Here is an 18,600-nt window from a genome sequence, read left to right as displayed (position 1 = left end):
AAGAGCCAACATCTGCACCAGCGGTCATTCAGGGTCAGATTCATTTATTTATCACATGTACAGTTTATCGACCAGGAAGCCACTGGCTGCAAGTCCTAATCTAGGTTCAATATGCTAGTGACTTCATCCCCTATAGTGCAGGAGAATTTATACAGGTGTACAAAATGATCAGGGGTAGATAGGGCAAATACATGCTGGGTTTCCCCCTCAGGTTGGGTGAAGACAGAGGTCGTAGGCTTAGGCTGAAAATGAAATATTTAATTTCAATCTGAGGGGGTATCCTCTTCACACAGAGGATGGTGTGAATGTGGAACGTGTTTCCAGTGGGCTGTGGGTTCAATTAAAGAGAGATTTCTCTGTTTAATGATTGGGTTTATGTACATCAAAATAGAAGTGAAGTGTGTTGTTTGCACCAACGACCAAAACAGCCCAAGGATGTGCTGGAGGCAGCCACAAGCGTTGTCTTGTGTCCAGAGGCCATGTAGCACGCCCACAACTAACCAACCCTAACCCACACATTTTTGAAATGTGGGAGGAAACCGGAGCACCCAGATAAAAGAACCATTCGGTCATAGGGAAAACATACGAACTCCTTACAGACAGTGGAAGGAATTGAAAGCAACCTTACAGATGCCGCTATAAAGCGTTACTAATAAGTTACTGTCCCACTCCAGTGGTAATATTGAAGAGAAGTCTGGATAAGTACAGGATGAGAGGGGTAGGGAGGACTATGGTCTGTATTCAGGTTGATAGGACTAGGCAGACCCAGGCTAGTATGGATTGAATGGGCCAAAGGGTCTGCTCCTGTGAGGTCATGCTCTGTGACTCAAAGGGAGAGATGCATAAAATGGACTTTGACTTTTATCATACCATTTTAAAAATGGCCTTGAAATTTAAAAGACCATAAACCTCACTCTGGCCACTTTATTAGGTACACCTGTATATCAGCCAATCACCTGGCAGCAGCCCAATGCATAAAAGCACACAGACGTGGTCAAAAGGTTCCGTTGTTGTTCAGACCAAAGATGTGATCTCAGGGACTTTGCCGGTGGAATGACTGTTGGTCCGGACGGGGTGATTTGAGCATCTCAGAAACTGCGGATCTCCTGGGATTTTCACACACAACAGTCTCTAGAGTTTGCAGAATATGGTGCAATAAACATAACCAAAAAAATCCAGTGAGTGGTAGTTCTGTGGGTGTAAATGCCTTGTTAATGAGGGGTCAGAGGCAGAATCACCAGACTGGTTCAAGATGACAGGAAGGCGACAGTAACTCAAATTACCACGCGTTACAACAGTGGTGTGCAGAAAAGCATTTCTGAATGCGTAATACATTGAAACTTGAAACAAATGGGCTACAGCACAAGGCCACAAACATACACTGTGGCCACTTTATCAAGTACAGGAGGTGCCACCATTTATCAATTGATTCCTCACTCAACCAACAAGATTTAAGATCCAAAAGCTCACATAGACATGTACACTTTAATTTCCTGGTTTTCCCTCAGGTCAAAGGGAGATATTGATGGAATGTTAGATCTATGCCAAACCTATTAATAATTTGAAGCCACTCTCTTTACCACTTTTAGTGTTTCTAAGTTTGCTGGTGAGAATGTCAGACACTCACCTGCACACGCTCAAGCAATCCTGTAAGACCCTGCAGCCACACGACCACCTCACTGTACTCCTCTGTGTTCATAGTTTTAATCTCCGACCGCAGCTCAGGGACAATTGCTCCTGTCCTCCACCCATGCTTCAAGGTCAAATCCTTCAACGGCAACAGAGAAGGCAGTGTGAAATTGATAGTTGGCCATGGTGCCCATTTCAGGGCTGTATGACTTCATAGTTCAAAGCAAATTTATTATCAGATTACATATATTTAATACAGACAAATGTGAGGTGTTGCACTTCAGCAGGACCAGCCAGGGGAGGTCTCACACTGTGAACGGTAGGGCACTGAGGAGTGCGGTAGAACAAAGGGATCTGGGAATACAGATCTAAAATTCACTGGAAGTGGCGTCGCAGGTAGACAGGGTTGTAAAGAAAGTTTTTGCCACCTTTGGCTTTCATACATCAATGTATTGAGGACAGGAGATAGGATGTTATGTTGAAGTTATACAAGACATTGGTGAGGCCTAGTTTGGAGTATTCTGTGCAGTTCAGGCCATCTTCCTACAGGGAAATTGTAATTAAGGTTTGAAGAGTACAGAGAAAATTTACAAGGATGTTGTCAGGGCTGCAGGGCCTGAATTATAACGAAAGATTGAATAAGCTGGGATTTTATTCCTTAGAGTGTAGAAGTTGGAGGGTTCTGACACAGTCCATTTTGGTAGAACTCAGGAACAGGGAGGGAGCAATGTTGGGTAATGAGCCAAGCCAGGTGACTGACCTCTCAGTGCGTGAGTAGTTAGGGTACAGTGACCACAACTCCTTAACTTTCAGGATAGCTACTGATAAGGATAGGTATGGTCCTTGTCGGAGGGTCTTAAATTGGAATAGGGCAAATTACAAGGGCATTAGGCAGGAACTACGAAACTTTAATAGAGCACACCTTTTTTCTGGCAAGTCCACATCAGACTTGTGGAGGGTGTTTAAAGATCAATTGCATGGAGTACAGGAAAGGTGTGTTCCTGTTACAAGGAAGGACGGAGATGGAAAGATAAGAGAACCTTGGATGTCCAGGGAAGTGAAGAATTTAGTCAAGAAGGAGGAAAAGTATGTAAAGCTTCTGAAGTTAGGATCAAACAGAACACCTGAATAAAAAGAAAGCAGAAAAGTACTAACGAAGGGAATTAGGAAAGCCAGGAGAGGCCATGAAAAGTCCATGTCAAGTAGGATTAAGGTGAATCCCACAACATTCTATACATACATCAAAAGGATAATTAGGGAAAGGGTAGGGCCACTCATGAAATAAAAGGGGTAACACTTACTGGGATGCGGAGAATGCGAGTGAGTCTTCATGAGTACTTTGCTTCAGTGTTTACCAAGGAAAAGTACATGGAGGGCCAGGAGATCAGTGCTGACTGTAAATAGTTAGGGAGTTTAGAGGTCAAGGAGGAGGAAGTGTTGGGTCTCCTAACGAGTATTATGGTGGATAAGTCCCCAGGGCCTGATGGGATTTACCCCAAGTTATTGAAGGAGGCAAGAGACCAGATAGCTGGGGCCCTGACCCGTATCTTCGTGTCCTCTTTAGGCACAGGCAACGTCCCAGAGGACTGGTGAGTGGTTAACGTTGAACCTCTTTTTAAAAAGGGAACAAGGGAAAATCCTGGAAATGATAGACCGGTGAGTCTCACATCAGTTGTAGGAATATTGCTGCAGAAAATTGCTAGGGATAGGATATACGAGCATTTGGAAACCCATGGCCTAGTTAGAGAGAGTCGGCATGGCTTTGTGCAGGGCAGGTCATGTCTTACCAACTTGATTTGAGTTTTTGACAAGGTAATGAGAGGGATTGATGAAGGAACAGCAGTGGAATTTGCCTACATAGATTTTAGTAAGGTATTTGACAAAGTCCCTCATGGGAGGCCAATCTAGAAGATTGGGGGTCTGCAGCAAGTTGGCTGTCTGGATTCAGAACAGGCTTCTGCACTGAAGCCAGGGGGTAGTGATTGAAGGGGCTGATTTGAGCTGACGTCTGAAATTAAAGGTGTTCCACAGGGATCTGCTGGGAGCTCCAGTTTGCGATGTATACAAATGACCTGGATGAAAATGTAGATGAGTGGGTCAGTAAGCTTGTGGAGGAAACCAAGATTGGTGGAGTTGTGGAGAGTGTAGAAGACTGGCAAAGAACACAGCACGATATAGACCAGTTGCAGATACGGGCAGAGAAATGGCAGATGGAGTTTAACCCAGATAAATGTCAGGTGTTGCACCTCACTAGAGCAAATGCAAGGAGAACAGACGCTGATAAGGGCAAGACCCTTAAGTACTGCTGAGCAGAGAGATCCTGGGGTCCAAGTTCATGGCTCCTTGAAAGTGACTACACAGATCGAAAGGTGGTTAAGAAGGCTTATGGAATGCTTGCTTTTTTTAGTCAAGGCATTGAGTTCAAAAGTCAAGAGGTTATTTTACAACTTTATTGAGCTCTGGTTAGGCCACACCTGGAGTATTGCAAGCAGGTCCCACTTTAGGAGGGATGTTGAGGCTTTGGAGAGGGTGCAGAAGAGGTTTACCAGGATGCTGCCTGGCTTAGAGTGCATGAGAGGCTTGACACATTTGGATTGTTTTCTCCAGAGCGATGGAGGCCGAGGGGAGATATGATAGAGGTTTTTTAACATTACGAGAAGCCTAGATAGAGTAAACATCTTTTTCCCAGGGTAATATCAGAGGGCATGCATTGAAGGTGAGGGGGGTAACTTCAAAGGGGATGTGAGAGGCAAGTTCTTTCACTCAGAGCGGTGGTTGCCTCTTTGAGTGAAATGTGCTTTCTGACATGGCAGTAGAGGCTTTGATACTTTAAGAGATGTTCAGATAGGCACATGAAGATGAGGATGTTGGAGGGATTAGTTTTTAGTGGTTTTTGATCTACTCTTTAGCTGGTTCAGTGTAACATTGTGGGCCAAAGGGCCTTTCCTGCGCTGTACTGTCCTTGTGAGGTGAGAGTTGATAGAAGTATACAAAATTATGAGGATATAAATAGGATAAAGACAAGCAGGGCTTTTCCACTGAGGCTGGATGGGATGAAAACTAGAGGTCATGGGTTAAGGGTGGAAGGTGAAAATTTAAGGGGAACATGAGGGGAAGAAACTTCTTTACTCAGAGTGTGGAACGAGCTGCCAGCACAAGTGGTGCATACAGACTTGATTTCAACATTTAAGAGAAATTTGGATAGGTACATGGATGGTAGGGGTATGAAGGGCGGGTACAGGTTGATGGAAGTAGGCGGTTTAAATGGTTCGACATGGACTAGATGGGCCAAAGGGCCCATTTCTCTGCTGTAACTTTCTATGACTATATGCCACCATATGTGACCTTGAGATTCATTTTCTTGCGGGCATTCACAGTAGAACAAAGAAATACAACAGAATCAATGAAAAGCCACACACACAAAGACTAACATTCAATGTGCAAAAGAAGACAAACTGCGCAAATTCAATAATAATACTATATAGAAAATCGGTTGTAGGTCCTTCAAAGTGACTTCACTCCTCAACAGTTCAGTGTTGAGGGGAGCTAAGTTTTCCATAAGACCGTAAGGCATGGGAGCAGAATTAGGCAACTCAGCCCATCGAGTCTGCTCTGCCATGGCTGATTTACTATCCCTCTCAACCCATTCTCCTGCCCTTCATTCCCCGAATCATTTTCACGAGCCTCCTCTGGAGCCTGTCCAATGCCAGCACATTTTGTTTAGACAAGGGTATCGAAACTGTTCACAATAATCCAAATGCGAACTGACTGATGCTTCATAAAACCTCAGCATTACGTCCCTGCTCCGATACTCTGGTCCTCTCAAAATGAATGCTAACATTGCATTTGCTTTCATTAGCACCAACTCAACCTGCAATCTAACCTTTAGTGAATCCTGCACCAGTACTCCCAAGTCCCTTTGCACTTCTGATCTTTAAATTTTCTTCCCGTTTAGAAAACAGTCCACACCCTTATTCCTTCTACCAGACTGCCTGACTTTACACTTCCCTGCATTATATTCCATCTGCCACTTTGCCCCATCTCCAAAAACTGTCTGTCCTTGAGTAGACTTCCCACTTCCTCAACACTAAGAAAACCATGCTGACTTTGGTTTACTTAATCAAGCATCTCCAAGAACCTCTAAACCTCTGAAGTCAGGCTAACTGGCCTGTAATTTCCTTTCTTCTGCCTCCCTCCCTTTTTAAAGAGTGGAGTGACATTTGCAATTTTCCAGTCCTCTGGAACCATTCCAGAAGCGAGTGATTCTTGAAAGATCACTACTAATGGTTCAGAATACTGGGGTGTAGTCCATCTGGTCCAGGTGACTTAACTACCCACAGACCTTTCAGCTTCCCAAACACCTTCTCCTTAGAAATAGCAACTACATTTAAATTTATGGCATACTGCTAGTGTCTTCCACAGTGAAGACTGACGCAAAATTCTTATTAGGTTTGTCCACCATTTCTTTGTCCTCATTTACTACCTCTCCAGCATCATTTTCCATTGGTCCAATATCTACTCTCACTTCTCTTTTACTCTACATACCTGAAAAAAAATTTTGGTATCCTCTTTGAAATTATTGGCTAGTTTACCTTCATATTTCATCCTTTCTTCCCTTATGCTTTTTTTTTTAAAGTTGCCTTCTGCTGGTTTTTAAAAGCTTCTCAATCATTTCCCTTCCCACTAAGTTTTGCTGGTTTAGGAGCCTGCTGGTTGAAGGGTAATAACTGTTCCTGAACCTGGCAGTGTGGGACCCAATGCTAATTCCCCCCAGAGGCAACAACGTGAAGAGATCATGGCCTGTGATGATGGAATTCTCGATGACAGATACTGCTTTCTTGTGGTAGCGCTCCTTGTAGATGTGCTCAATGGTGAGGAAGTTCTTGAACCGACCTGCACGACCCTAACACCACCTTAGCAACAGGACACTACAGACCACCTCTCACATGACCATGGATTTGACTGATCTCTTTTGTATTCAATATTTTTTATTTAACTTTTTATTTAGTAACAGGGCCTTCTGTACCATGATCTCACAACTCCCAATTACACCCAAGTGACCAATCTTTGGGAAGTGGGAGGAAACTGGAGCATTCTGAGGAAACCTACCTGGACACAAGGAGTACAAACTCCTTACAGACAGCAGCAGGAATTGAACCCAAGTCACTGGTGCTCTAATAAAGTTACACAAGCCAATAAATTAGCATGTTGCCCCAAGTATAGTGTCTTGCTTTACATATCCTTTTTGGTTTTCTTCAGTGTTTTCTAAAATTCAAATCATACATGCATTATAATACCTATATATATTCTTTGTACTATCTGAATCTATGTCCATATGAAGGTGTTGCTAGTAAGTTGTTTTACTGTACCTGTACCTCACCGTACTTACACACATGGAAATCACCTTCACTTGTCAGGCCTCTGCCTGTCGAGGCATCGAGTTCAAAAGTCAGGAAGTTATGTTGCAGCTTTATAAAACTCTAGTCAGGCTGCATACAGTTGTCCCACTTATAGGAAGGATGTTGGAGAAGGAGCAGAGGATGTTTACCAGGATGTTGCCTGGATGAGAGGGCATGATAGAGGTTTATAAGATTATGAGAGGTGTAGACAGAGTAGATAGACAAGATCTTTTTCCAGGCATTGCAATGGTGAAGACCAGAGAGTGTGTATTTAAAGTGAGAGGGGGGTAATTTCAAAGGAGATGTGAGGGGCAGGACAATTTTAACACAGCGGGTCATGGGTGCTTGGGGTGGTTGTAGAGGCAGAAACATTAGAGACATTTAAAAGACATTTAGATAGGTACATGAATGTGAGGGAAATGGAAGGATACAGACATTGTGTAGGCAGAGAAGAGGTTAGTTAGCCACTTGATTACTAATTTAATTGGCCCACAATGTTATGCTGAACCAAAGAGACTGTTCCTGTGCAGTACTGTTCTATGTTATGTGTTCTGTGGACCGCAGGGTTTCCTCAGATCAATGTCAATCCCAATTCCCTGATTTACTTCATTTCTACCAGCCCCTAAGGCAGCAGGCTCATGACAGCCTCCCAGGTGCACCAGGAGCCTGTGTCCCACTCCATTACGTTCAGAAACAGTTATTACCCCTCAACCACCAGGCTCCTAAACCAAAGTGGATAATTTCACTCACCTCAACTCTGAACTGATTCCACAAACTATGGACTCACTTTCAAGAATTCAAGAGCTCTTCAATTCTTTTCCTCAGTACTATTTATTTACTTTTCACTTGCACAGTTTGTCTTCTTTTGCACATTGGTTGTTTGTCTGTCTGTTTGTCTGTAGTTTTCAATTATTTGATTACATTTCTTTACTATGAATGCCAGCAAGAAAATGAATCTCAAGGGAGCGTATGGTGAGATATACGTACTTTAAGAATTTATTTACTTTGAACTTTGAAGAAGTCTGTCCTCATCAACTCTTTTACCTAATGCCCATCGTTTGAAACCTATGCTCATAAGCCCTTAATTGCCTTGTGAGTATTTCATCACAGCAGTTAACATGTCCTCCCACACCGCCTTCCTCCTTATGTTTCAATAAAAGGTCAACCTCATCGGAATATGATAATCCAGTTAGAATGAACAATGATCGAAACAGCATTACATCTTGCGTAGTGTGTGGACCTTTCTTAAGTTCATACTTACAGCCAGGTCACTGTAAATGTGATCCCCAAAGTAAAGCACCTTAGAACCAATCCAGCCAGTGAGTTTTAAAAATTCGTACAAGTTGCCCTGCGGGGGAAAAGCATTTCCAAGATTAGAATATTATGAAGATGCAAGAGAATAAAGGTATTAGAATGGAAGCCATAAATAATGCTGCCCAGAGGAACTCAGCAAGTCAGGCAGCAACCGTGGCGGGATACAGACATTTAGCGTTTCAGGTTGAGACCCTCCGTCTTGACCAAGTTCCTTCAGCAACTCATTGAGGTGCAATGACTATATCCAAATGCCCATGTTTGCCAAATCCCTCACCTCCCCATCAAAGGAAATCAGCAAACTAGAAAAGAAAATCAAAGAACTACATTTGTGTAAATATAAAATAGAAATAGAAAATGGCAGAAACACTCAACAGGTCAGGCAGCATCTGTGGAAAGAGTTAACATTGTAGCAGGTCATTGAACTGAGTCTTCAACCTGAAAAAATAAAACTGTTTCTCTCTCCACAGATGCTGCCTGACCTATAGAGTGCTTCCAGCATTTTCTGCTTTTACCTCAGATTTCCAGCAACTGCGGTATTTTGATTTTCAGGTCATCTCCCTAGTAACTTAGCTTTATGTTTAAATTTATTCAATTCTATTTACTTCACATCTGTTTGTGGGAGTTTGCTGAGAGCATATTGGGTGTTAAATTAGGGTGCAGAATTGTTGTTTTTCTTGTAGTTCAACTTTTCTATTTTAATATAATCCCTTACATGACTGCTTCTGTACTTCTCTAGAAGCTTCTTAGTTTTTCTGTAGCAGGTTTCATGCAACTTGAACCTTACTTTTATATAGGTTAATTGTTATCATTGGAATGTTATCATTTTAGTCTGAGCTAGCTTTTGTGCAAGACGACCACAACCTGTTCTTTTCTTCTTTCTTTGATCATTGTTCTTGTAACACTTAATGAAACGGCCAGCTAACATAGTGGCTAGCACAACACTTTACAGTACCAGTGACCCGGGTTCAATTCCTATCACTGCCTGTAAGGAGTTTGCACATTCTCCCAGTGGCCAGGCGGGTTTCCTCCAGTTTACTCCCACTGTCCAAAGACATAGCGGTTGGGAGTTTAATTGATCATTGCAAATTGTCCCAGGATTAGGCTGGGGTTAAATAAGGGCGGGGTGGCTCAAAGGGCATATTCCGTGCTGTATCTCAAAAAATAAATAAAGCTTTCTGCTGCTTACACGCAGGTGGGAGGGGAGCTGGGGGCATTACATACAGTGTTTTATATACAGTGAAACACACATCAGAAAATATCAGCCCATCAAAATGAATAAACTTCCATAATGGATTATGAAGTTCTAATAATTAAGCACAATCTACATTTAAGTCTAAACCTTGTTGAAATAACACAATTATTCAATACATACTTACACAATTAATTCTCAATTTGCTGTGTCATCTATTTTGTTAATTTGATTTACTTAATTATTACATTTTTAACCACAGGAAAAAAAAACCCTAATTTGAATTACTGGACATTGAAAAATCTGAGCTTCCTTTCAATGGAATAAATTTCATGCTTCTTATGGATGGCCAGTTTTATCTCCAACAGTTTACTCAGTGTCCACTTTATTCAGCACCCAATGGTCTTCTGCTGCTACAGCCATCTAATTCAAGGTTCAACATATTGAGTGCCCAGACATGCTCTTCTGCACAATACTGTTGTAAAACGTAGTTACTTGAACATATGTCTCCTTCCTGTCAGCTTAAACCAGTCTGACCTCTCTCATTAACTAGGCATGTTCACCACATAACTGCTGCTCACTGGATGTTTCTTTCTTTTTCACACCATTCTCGGGAAAGTCTAGAGACTGTTGTGTGTGAGAATCCCAGGAGATCAGCAGTTTCTGAGAAACTCAAGCCACCCCATCTGACACCAACAATCATTCCACAGTCAAAGTCACTTAGATCACATTTCTTCCCCATTCTGATCTTTGATCTAAACAACAATTTGACAATGTCCGCATTCTTTTATGCATTAAGATGCTGCCACGTGATTGGCTGATTAGATATTTGCTTAATGTGGTGCACAGGTGTACCTAATAAAGAGGTAATAAAGAGGTAGATCATGGACTGATCAGAACCACACTGTCAAATGCTTGGCTGCATACACACAGTAAGCCATTTCATTTTGACAGAGAAATTGATGGTTTTGTTGTCAATTTTGACAAACAGTACAGAGTTTTCAATTATTTGAGACACAAAGTCAAATGAATCATTTGAACCACTTTTCATAATTTATCATAAAAAAAGACCTGGATTAAAACTGAATAGATCGCATTATCATAATAAATTACATCATTATCCTAATAAGATAGAACAGCATGTGTACCTAGTGCAGTTAAAATATAACAATAATGGATAGCAAAATATTACCTGTTTGTAGATTTTCCCTTTCTCCAGTTTGGTGATTTTATCCCAGTGCAGTTTATCCTTTGGGTTTGCTCTCCTGAACGGCCTATAGAAAAATGGAACAATTTTCAATGCTAGTTAAAGCAAAGATGTAATGCTGACGCTTTGTGCAGCATTGGTCAGACTGCACTCTCAATACGGTGAGTAGTTTTGGCCCCCTTAGCCAAGAAAGGATGTGCTGGCATTAGAGAGTATCCAGAGGAAGTTCATGAGAATGATGCTGGAAATGAAAGGGTTAACATATGAGGAGTATTTGATGGCTCTGGGCCTGTATACACTGGAGTTTAGAAGAACAAAGAGGAATTTCATTGAAAGCTATTGAAAATTGAAAGGCATACCTAGAGTAGACGTGGAGAAGATGTTTCCTATCGTGGGTGAGTCTTGGACCAGAGGGCACAGCTTCAGAACAGAAGGATGTCAGTTTAGGACAGAGGTGAGGAGAAAAGTGTTCAGCCAGAGGGTGGTGAATCTGTGGAATTCATTGCCACAGACAGGTGTGGAGGCCAAGCCATCGGGTTTACTTAACACAGAGCTTGGCAGGTTCTTGATTATTGAGAGTGTCAAAGGTTGTGGGGAGATGACAGGGAATCGGGTTGTGAAGGAAAATAAATCAGCCATGATGGAATGGTGAAGCAGACGAAGGGCTGAATGGCCTAATTCTACACCTATGGGTTTTACGGTCTAAGCTATAAAACACCACTAAAGAGAGTGTATTTAATCCACCACACGAGAACAGAAGTGGGTGTAGCTGTGGAGTTGCTCCTCAACAACCTTATTGCACTGACCTTCGCCTGTCATTGAAGAACTCTGGCTTCTCTGCTTGAACAATGATGATATCAAATAGATCACGCCAATCTTTGCCAACAATGTACTGCATTCCTTTATTGCTGTTGCACAGTAAACATACAGAGCAAATGCATCAGAAACATCTCACCATAAAATTCTGGGAAAATCAGCAATGCCTAACAACTTCCAACTCTGGTCAAAGCAATTTTTTTTAAAAATCTGCAACTTAGCCTTTTACTTACTAATACAATCAAAAATCCTACTCACACAAAACTATAAGGGCTGTTGGTAATAAGGAACAGTTTCTTGCCATTGTTGATCAACCTTCCCAGCACCGCGCCCGTCTTCTCCTCATGAGATATGTATTTTTCTGGTTTGAAAGGGAAGACACCATGTGGTTAGCATGCACACAACTTGCACATTGCTGTCAGGCACAGACCCTGCATTGCACACCCATCTTTGTTGGTATAACAAGCGCATTGAAATTAAGACCAGTCAGACATTCTGAATCAACTGTGTTGCAAGGCGTTTGGGATTATTCTGGAGTTTTGTAATTGCAGATGGTTATAGAACAGTTCAGCACAGGACAGATCTTTTGGCCCAAAATGTTGCGCCACCCTTCCAGCCTTCTCCAAGATCAATCCATCCCTTCACACCCACTTAGCCCACCATTCTTCATTCATCCACGTGCCTACGACTCTAAGCCCCGTGCCTATCTGCCTCTACCACCACCCTTGAGAGAGCATTCAGTGCTGGTGGTAGAGGCAGCTATGTTAGAGGCATTCATCACTCTGTATAAAAACCTACCTGACATCTCCCCCTCATATACTTTCCTCCAATTCACCTTAAAGAAGCAGAGCAATAACCATGAAATCCATTCTGATAGAAGCAACACCATCACAGTTATATACATACCAATGTCCTGCTCAACTGCATGATACAAAATTCCCTTCACGTGGACATCTCGAATTACCTCCTGCCAATCATAAATTAAGAAGCTTGTCAATCTTCATGCACATGCTATCAAGAATAAATATTAAGATCCAAGGTTGGACTCACCTGCAGCTCCAAAGTGCATCAATTAATTACTGAACAAAACTAATTCGAAGCCAAGTTCAAGGATAGAATGAACAAAGCCCTGAACTTCACACGATAAAAATCAGAATCACATCAGGTTTATTATCACTGACATATGTCATGAAATGTCGATATATATATATTATATTTATATAAATAAAAAATGTGTGTGTACGTTTGTGAATGTGTATATATATGTGAGGTGCAAGAAGAGAGTAAAATAGTGAGCATTCATTGGTTCATCGTCCGTTCAGAGATTTGATGGCGGAGGAGAGGAAGCTGTTCAGTATGTGCCTCCTCCCAGAAGTAGTAATGCAAAGAGGGCACGTTCTGGGTGGTGGGAGCCCTTAATGATGAATGCTGACTCTGAGCTTACGACAAAGTACACTGCAGATGTACGTGTTGATCTTACGACACCCTGCAGCTTTTTCTGAACCTGCGCAGTGGCCCCTCCATACCACATGATGATGCAACCACTCAGATTGCTGTCCAAGGTACATCTGCAGACCTTTGCTGGAGTCTTTGGTGACATACCAAATCTTCGCAGCTAGCTGTCCCACTAGCTCAATACACAATCAAAAATGCTCCTGTCTATGGCGAGGCACAGGGGCACAGCCGCCTTGAAGCAGAACCGACCAGCAGATGGCAGGTGCTGTCTCTGTGTGGAGTTCACACGCCGTCCATGACCACACTGATTTTCTTCAATTACTCCCACATCCCAAAGACACGCGAGCTGGGAGGTACCGTACCGTACTGACCATCACTGTAAGCTGGTCTAGGCATCTGGGAGAGTTTGGACAGAGTTCATGAGAACATGGAGGTTAATGTAGAATTAGTGTAAATGTGTGGCTGACAGTGTTTTTATCCCCATTATCACTGTGTTCATTGTTAGAAAAGGGCATAGGAGTGTAGCACTTAGCGCAATCGTCTTACAGTGCCAACGATCACCCTCCGAGTTCTCCGATTTCATTCCAGATTCCAAGACATACATTTAGGGTACTTGTGGGCATGCTATGTTGGCGTCAGAAGCACAGCAACACTTGTGGGATACCCACAGTACAATCCTCGTGGATTTGACAAGAACGACACACTTCACAGTAAGTTTCAATGTACAACATGACAAATACACCTAAATCCCTTTGGTGCAGATTTAACTGGCTGAAGGGCCTCTTTCTGTGCTGTCTCTCTCCCTCTGACTCTATCAACCCATTTCTATAGCTTGCATCTCAAGTGGACCAGCAATAGAAACAGGTTACGTTGTTGTTTAATAGCTCCAGAGACCCTGTTTGTTCCTGACGTGAGTCATTTGCTGCATGGAGTTTGGTTTCCGGTAAGCTGGCAGTGCACTCGGACACAGTGTCTTCTTCAGGGCCAACCAAAGGTGATACAGTCTTTTTAAATGTGATTTTCTGATCACAAGGCCCTGCTGGACATTAAGAACTTAAGAGTACTGCAGGTCTACTGCATCAACGAGTTGCTCGTTGGCGGAGAAACTGAAGGAGCTGGGTTTGGTGCGGATCATGCTGTTGCCTGTATCAGAGAGATGTCGCAGTGGGGTGGGCAAAGGAGATGTACGGTCTTACAGCAAATGATCATTTCAGTCGCTTTTCTTGTGACTACAAGACGCTTTTGGACGTCATTAATGTAGAATGCTGCAAGTCCACTTCACTGGTTTATCGGCGGACGGTGGAAGAGCTGTGTGGTCTCGGTTGTAGCGAGGACCAGACCTCAAGCTGTGGTGTCACCCGCTTGCTGCCTCCCAGGAGAGTGGCATTGGAGTCAGTGCACTCCCCCAGAGTGCAGGAGGTGGTGGGGATAGTGTACAGGCTGGAGTCGTTGCTGTCTTCTGGTGCTTGCTGGGCAGACACAAGATGCATTGCATTCGACTGGAGACTGCTGCAACGTTCGTGGACTTGGGGACTTGGACTGGGTATGTTTTGTGTAACTGCTTTTTACTGCTGTCTTGTATGTGCTATATGTGCCTTGTGCTGTGTGTGACTGGAGGTACTCCGTTTTGTACCTTAGCCCTGAAGGAATGCTCTCTCATTCGGATGTATTCATGGGGACTCGTGTATGGTTGAACGACAATTAAACTTGAACTTGAGTTTACATGTTCTCCTTATGACCACATGGGCTTCCCTCAGAGGCTCTGGTTTTCACCCACGTCATATAGGTTGTGTATTATTTGCCCACTATACATTGACCCTGGTGTAGGTGTATAGTAGAACCCAGATGAAGGGCTGATCGGTGATGATTAACTACAGGGAAATAAGAGAATGGGACTGATGCCATTGATTGGAGAGCCAGCAAAGCAGCACCTACATAACAAAATACAAAAATAGCTAATAAATTGAGACAATAATGGCATGCCAGAGAAGTGAAAGGGTAAGGCAGGTATTATGAACTTACCTTAACATCCTTGTAAACATAAACTGGCTCAAAGTCAATATTCTGCTTGATAAAATAGTCATTGACACAAGAGAGCAGCGTTAACTCTGGCAGCGAGAATATGTCCATGAACTGCTTCATCGTGAATCCATGCGAGCTCTGATTAAATAAAATGGCTTAAATTTATTCAAAGAGAATGACTTGCATTAAACAACACAACACAGCTAAAAAAATTTGGTTGGCGGGGGTGGGGGGGGGAGAAGTGAGGTGAAGATGCGTCTCTACCAAAGGAGCTGCAAGGCACTCCCTCCCCCCGCTAGCCTGCAGGTCACCCCTGGGCAAGGTGTAGCACCTGCTTAGCCCCCTGATCAGGGTCACATGAAGCCATGGGAGTAGGTGGTGGATACTCGTATGAGCAGCTGGTGTACATCACAAGTCCTGCTTACTGATGCCAGGCAGGCAATCTTGGAAGAGTATTGATAATGGCTGAGGTCACCCATCTTGTTAAGACACTGCCCAGAAAAAGATAATGGCAAACCACTTCTGTTGAAAAATTTGCAAAGAACAATCATGGTCATGGAAAGACCACGATCGTCCATGTCATACGACGTGGCACATAGCAAACGAACAAAACAAACTTTATCTTAAAAGGGTCACAAAATGGAAATGCCGGACGGTGGTATAGTGGCATCAGCACTGGGCTTCGAGGTGGATGGTCCTGGTTCAAATCCAGCCAGCTCCTTGCATACTTTCCATCCGTGCTGGGTTGAGCATCGAGCTAGAGACTCGGCTTCGTAAAAGAACTCAAATACTACAGAAACAGCAAAGTGGTGCATCAGCCGTCTGATGCACCACGAGCCGCGAAAGGGAACAACAAAATGAACTTGTTAAAAGTCCAAAGCAATCCTTACTTGCAATCACCCTGCCTCAGTAGCGTAGACACACATCTGTAGCAAGATGCTTCAACGTGGCTAGTGTAACGCTTTACAGCGCCAGTGACCCAGGTCCATTTCAACTGGACGGAGCAAGCTTGTTGGGCTGTGTGGACATTGTACCGTGCTGCATCATAAAGCTCTGCTGGGATTTGAATTGAGTGAATCCAGGCTCCCCACCCCCTCTGCTAGATCAGTAGCCCAACGTTTGTTGCTACACTTCTGATGGCGTTCATCCTCTGATATTCACACATAGGAAAAGCTACAGAAGTGACGAACGCATCACTGGCAAAGCCCTCCCCACATTAGCACAGTTACATGGACTGCCGCCACATGTCAGAATGAAGAGTCACAGATATTGGAAAGAAATTAATCCTCCTACCGTATTTCATTCATTTTCTCAAACTATGTTATGTCTAAATTTAGAAAAAATTAGAAGTGTTGTATTTGATACTTCTATTAAATTTGAAAAGATATGGAGACCATTTATTCAATATTTTCATATGATGTAATACGACCCTGTTCCAAGCCTATTTGTTTTTCCAGTTTCGATTTTATATATGTTGAGAGGATCGGAGTTGACGACACTGATGATTTTGTATTTTTGTGAGATATTATAAACAGCCCTTTTTTTTCCATTTTTTCTTTTTCTCTTTTTTCTTTTTTTGTTTTTTTCCTTATTAGATTATTAGATTAGTTTTTTTGCATAATTTCTTTCTTTTTTTTCCTGTTTTTTTTAAATATATATATATTATGATATACCTAGGTTTGCCTTGTTTATTTGTAAATTGTATCGTCCATGATTTGGGAAGACTCATTTATACTGTAACCATTGCTTATGTATTCTTTCATGTTCAGTTGAAATGTGTATGTTTGTAATCCCATTTTCTATGTCTCAATTTTATTTTGTTGATATTAATAATAATAATAAAAAGATTGAAAAAGAAGAGTCACAGATAGGTAGGGCCTAGTGTTGTGTAGAGGCCAGACCAACTGAGATGGAGGTAAAGTAGCTGGATTAAGATTAAGCTGGAAGAAGATTAGACATACCCTATGGTGAAACAGGTCCGAAGGGCTGCCAGTGACCCTGGTTCAATTCCTGCCAATGCCCGTCAGGAATTTGTATGTTCTCTCTGTGACCATGTGGGTTCCCTCTGGGAGCTCTGGTTGCCACCCACACAAGACACATGGGTTAGTAGGTTAGCTGGTCACATGGGTGTAATTGAGTAGAGCAGGCCTGTTGGGCTGAAAGGGCCTGATACCACGTTGTATCTCCAAGTAAAACAATAAATCAAACTTACCTTGCCATAAAAGTCACTCATATGCTCCAAAGGAACGTGTGTCCCTTCATAGATCTCGACGACTTGCTCATCTGGAACTGGTCTTAACCCCCTGTAGTTAAAATGAAAGTTAGCACCATTAGAGTGGAACGTCTTTGACTGGACCAGGACAGAGAGGGCTAGAACTCTGCTAAGTAGCTAGCTGGCATTTTGGCAAAGGCTGCCCTCTGGCTGTCGAATCTATCTACATTTCTTTAAAAGGCAAAGGGCATAGCAAGTCTATTGCCCACGTGGGCCAAACAAGGGCAGACGGGCCTAGCTCATTGAGAAACACAGTCGGTATGGATAAGTTGGGTCAAGAGGTCTGCTTCCATGTTGTATGACTCGATTCACCCATATTTCCATCCAGCCAGGTAATACTTAAAATCTGCCCCATCTACATTAAATACTGCGGATTCAATGATTTAAGGTACATTATTATCAAAGTATATCTACAGAATACAACTCTTGAGATTCATCCTCCCGGAGGCAACCACAAAACAAAGAAACAGCATGGAACCTGTTCGAAGAAAACATCGAACACCCAAAGCACGAGAAAATAACAAATTGCGCAAACGGCAAAAAGTGAGAGAACAATGCGCAGGATACCAGACATCAAACCGGGAGTATTCAGCTCAGCATCACGCCGATAGCCGACTGCAGCCAATAATCAGAGGCGCCCCAGTCCACACCGATTGCCCTGATCAAATGACTCAAAAACAGCAAAAATAGAGTAATCAGAGTCCAGAAAAACAAACAACATGAACCTTCAAGCCCCCCCAAAACAAGTGCACAGACACGAGCCTTGCCGATCAATCCTTGCAACATGGAACACAAGACTCCTGCACTTCCCTCCAACAGCAGCTAGCAAGAGGGAGAGGAAGGCCAGGCAGACGATGTCGCCCACACTCCACTCTTGCCTTCATCGACTTCAACCTTGCTTGACACCTCAATCGGAGAGAAGCATTGCAGTCAATCGTGGGCTCGTACCCTGTGTCTAGGCCCCTGGGCCACCAGCTCACACACTCCTGAGACGTGGCAACACTTCTAAGGCAAAACTATTAACTATTCTATTAAATATATTCTTTTTTCATGAGTATGATTACTGCAGTCTGCAGTGTGGAATTTCCTTTTGGCTTTTGAACCGTTCATACAACTCGACATTTTTGCGGTATTTGGGAGCGTTCAACAAACTGGACTCTCGAGACTGCAGATACAGCCCCGGTGGCTGTTGCTGGAGCAGGCCTGAGGCCAGATCGAAACTGTGGGCCGGATTTAAACAGCAGGCCAGATTGAAGCTGTGGGGCCCAGGCCCAAGAGGAAGAAATTAATGGATGCA

At 43.0% G+C, this 18,600-nt stretch overlaps 1 protein-coding gene across 1 annotated transcript in view; it reads right to left on the bottom strand.

Moving 5' to 3' along the window:
* Positions 1 to 18,600, bottom strand: part of nt5dc3 (5'-nucleotidase domain containing 3) — a 66,887-nt gene that overhangs the window by 7,940 nt on the left and 40,347 nt on the right. Inside the window, exons 5-12 of the mRNA XM_059977626.1 lie at positions 17,244 to 17,334; positions 15,032 to 15,169; positions 12,461 to 12,521; positions 11,813 to 11,915; positions 11,545 to 11,646; positions 10,724 to 10,805; positions 8,290 to 8,376; positions 1,628 to 1,768 (exon numbers count right to left, since the gene is read on the bottom strand). Coding sequence (XP_059833609.1) covers positions 1,628 to 1,768; positions 8,290 to 8,376; positions 10,724 to 10,805; positions 11,545 to 11,646; positions 11,813 to 11,915; positions 12,461 to 12,521; positions 15,032 to 15,169; positions 17,244 to 17,334 — 805 coding nt within the window. The remainder of the gene's footprint in view (positions 1 to 1,627; positions 1,769 to 8,289; positions 8,377 to 10,723; positions 10,806 to 11,544; positions 11,647 to 11,812; positions 11,916 to 12,460; positions 12,522 to 15,031; positions 15,170 to 17,243; positions 17,335 to 18,600) is intronic.

The sequence above is a fragment of the Hypanus sabinus genome, chromosome 8, assembly GCF_030144855.1.
Source record: "Hypanus sabinus isolate sHypSab1 chromosome 8, sHypSab1.hap1, whole genome shotgun sequence".
In the NCBI taxonomy this organism is placed as follows: Eukaryota; Metazoa; Chordata; class Chondrichthyes; order Myliobatiformes; family Dasyatidae; genus Hypanus; species Hypanus sabinus.
This window is presented reverse-complemented; position numbering and strand designations above follow the sequence as displayed.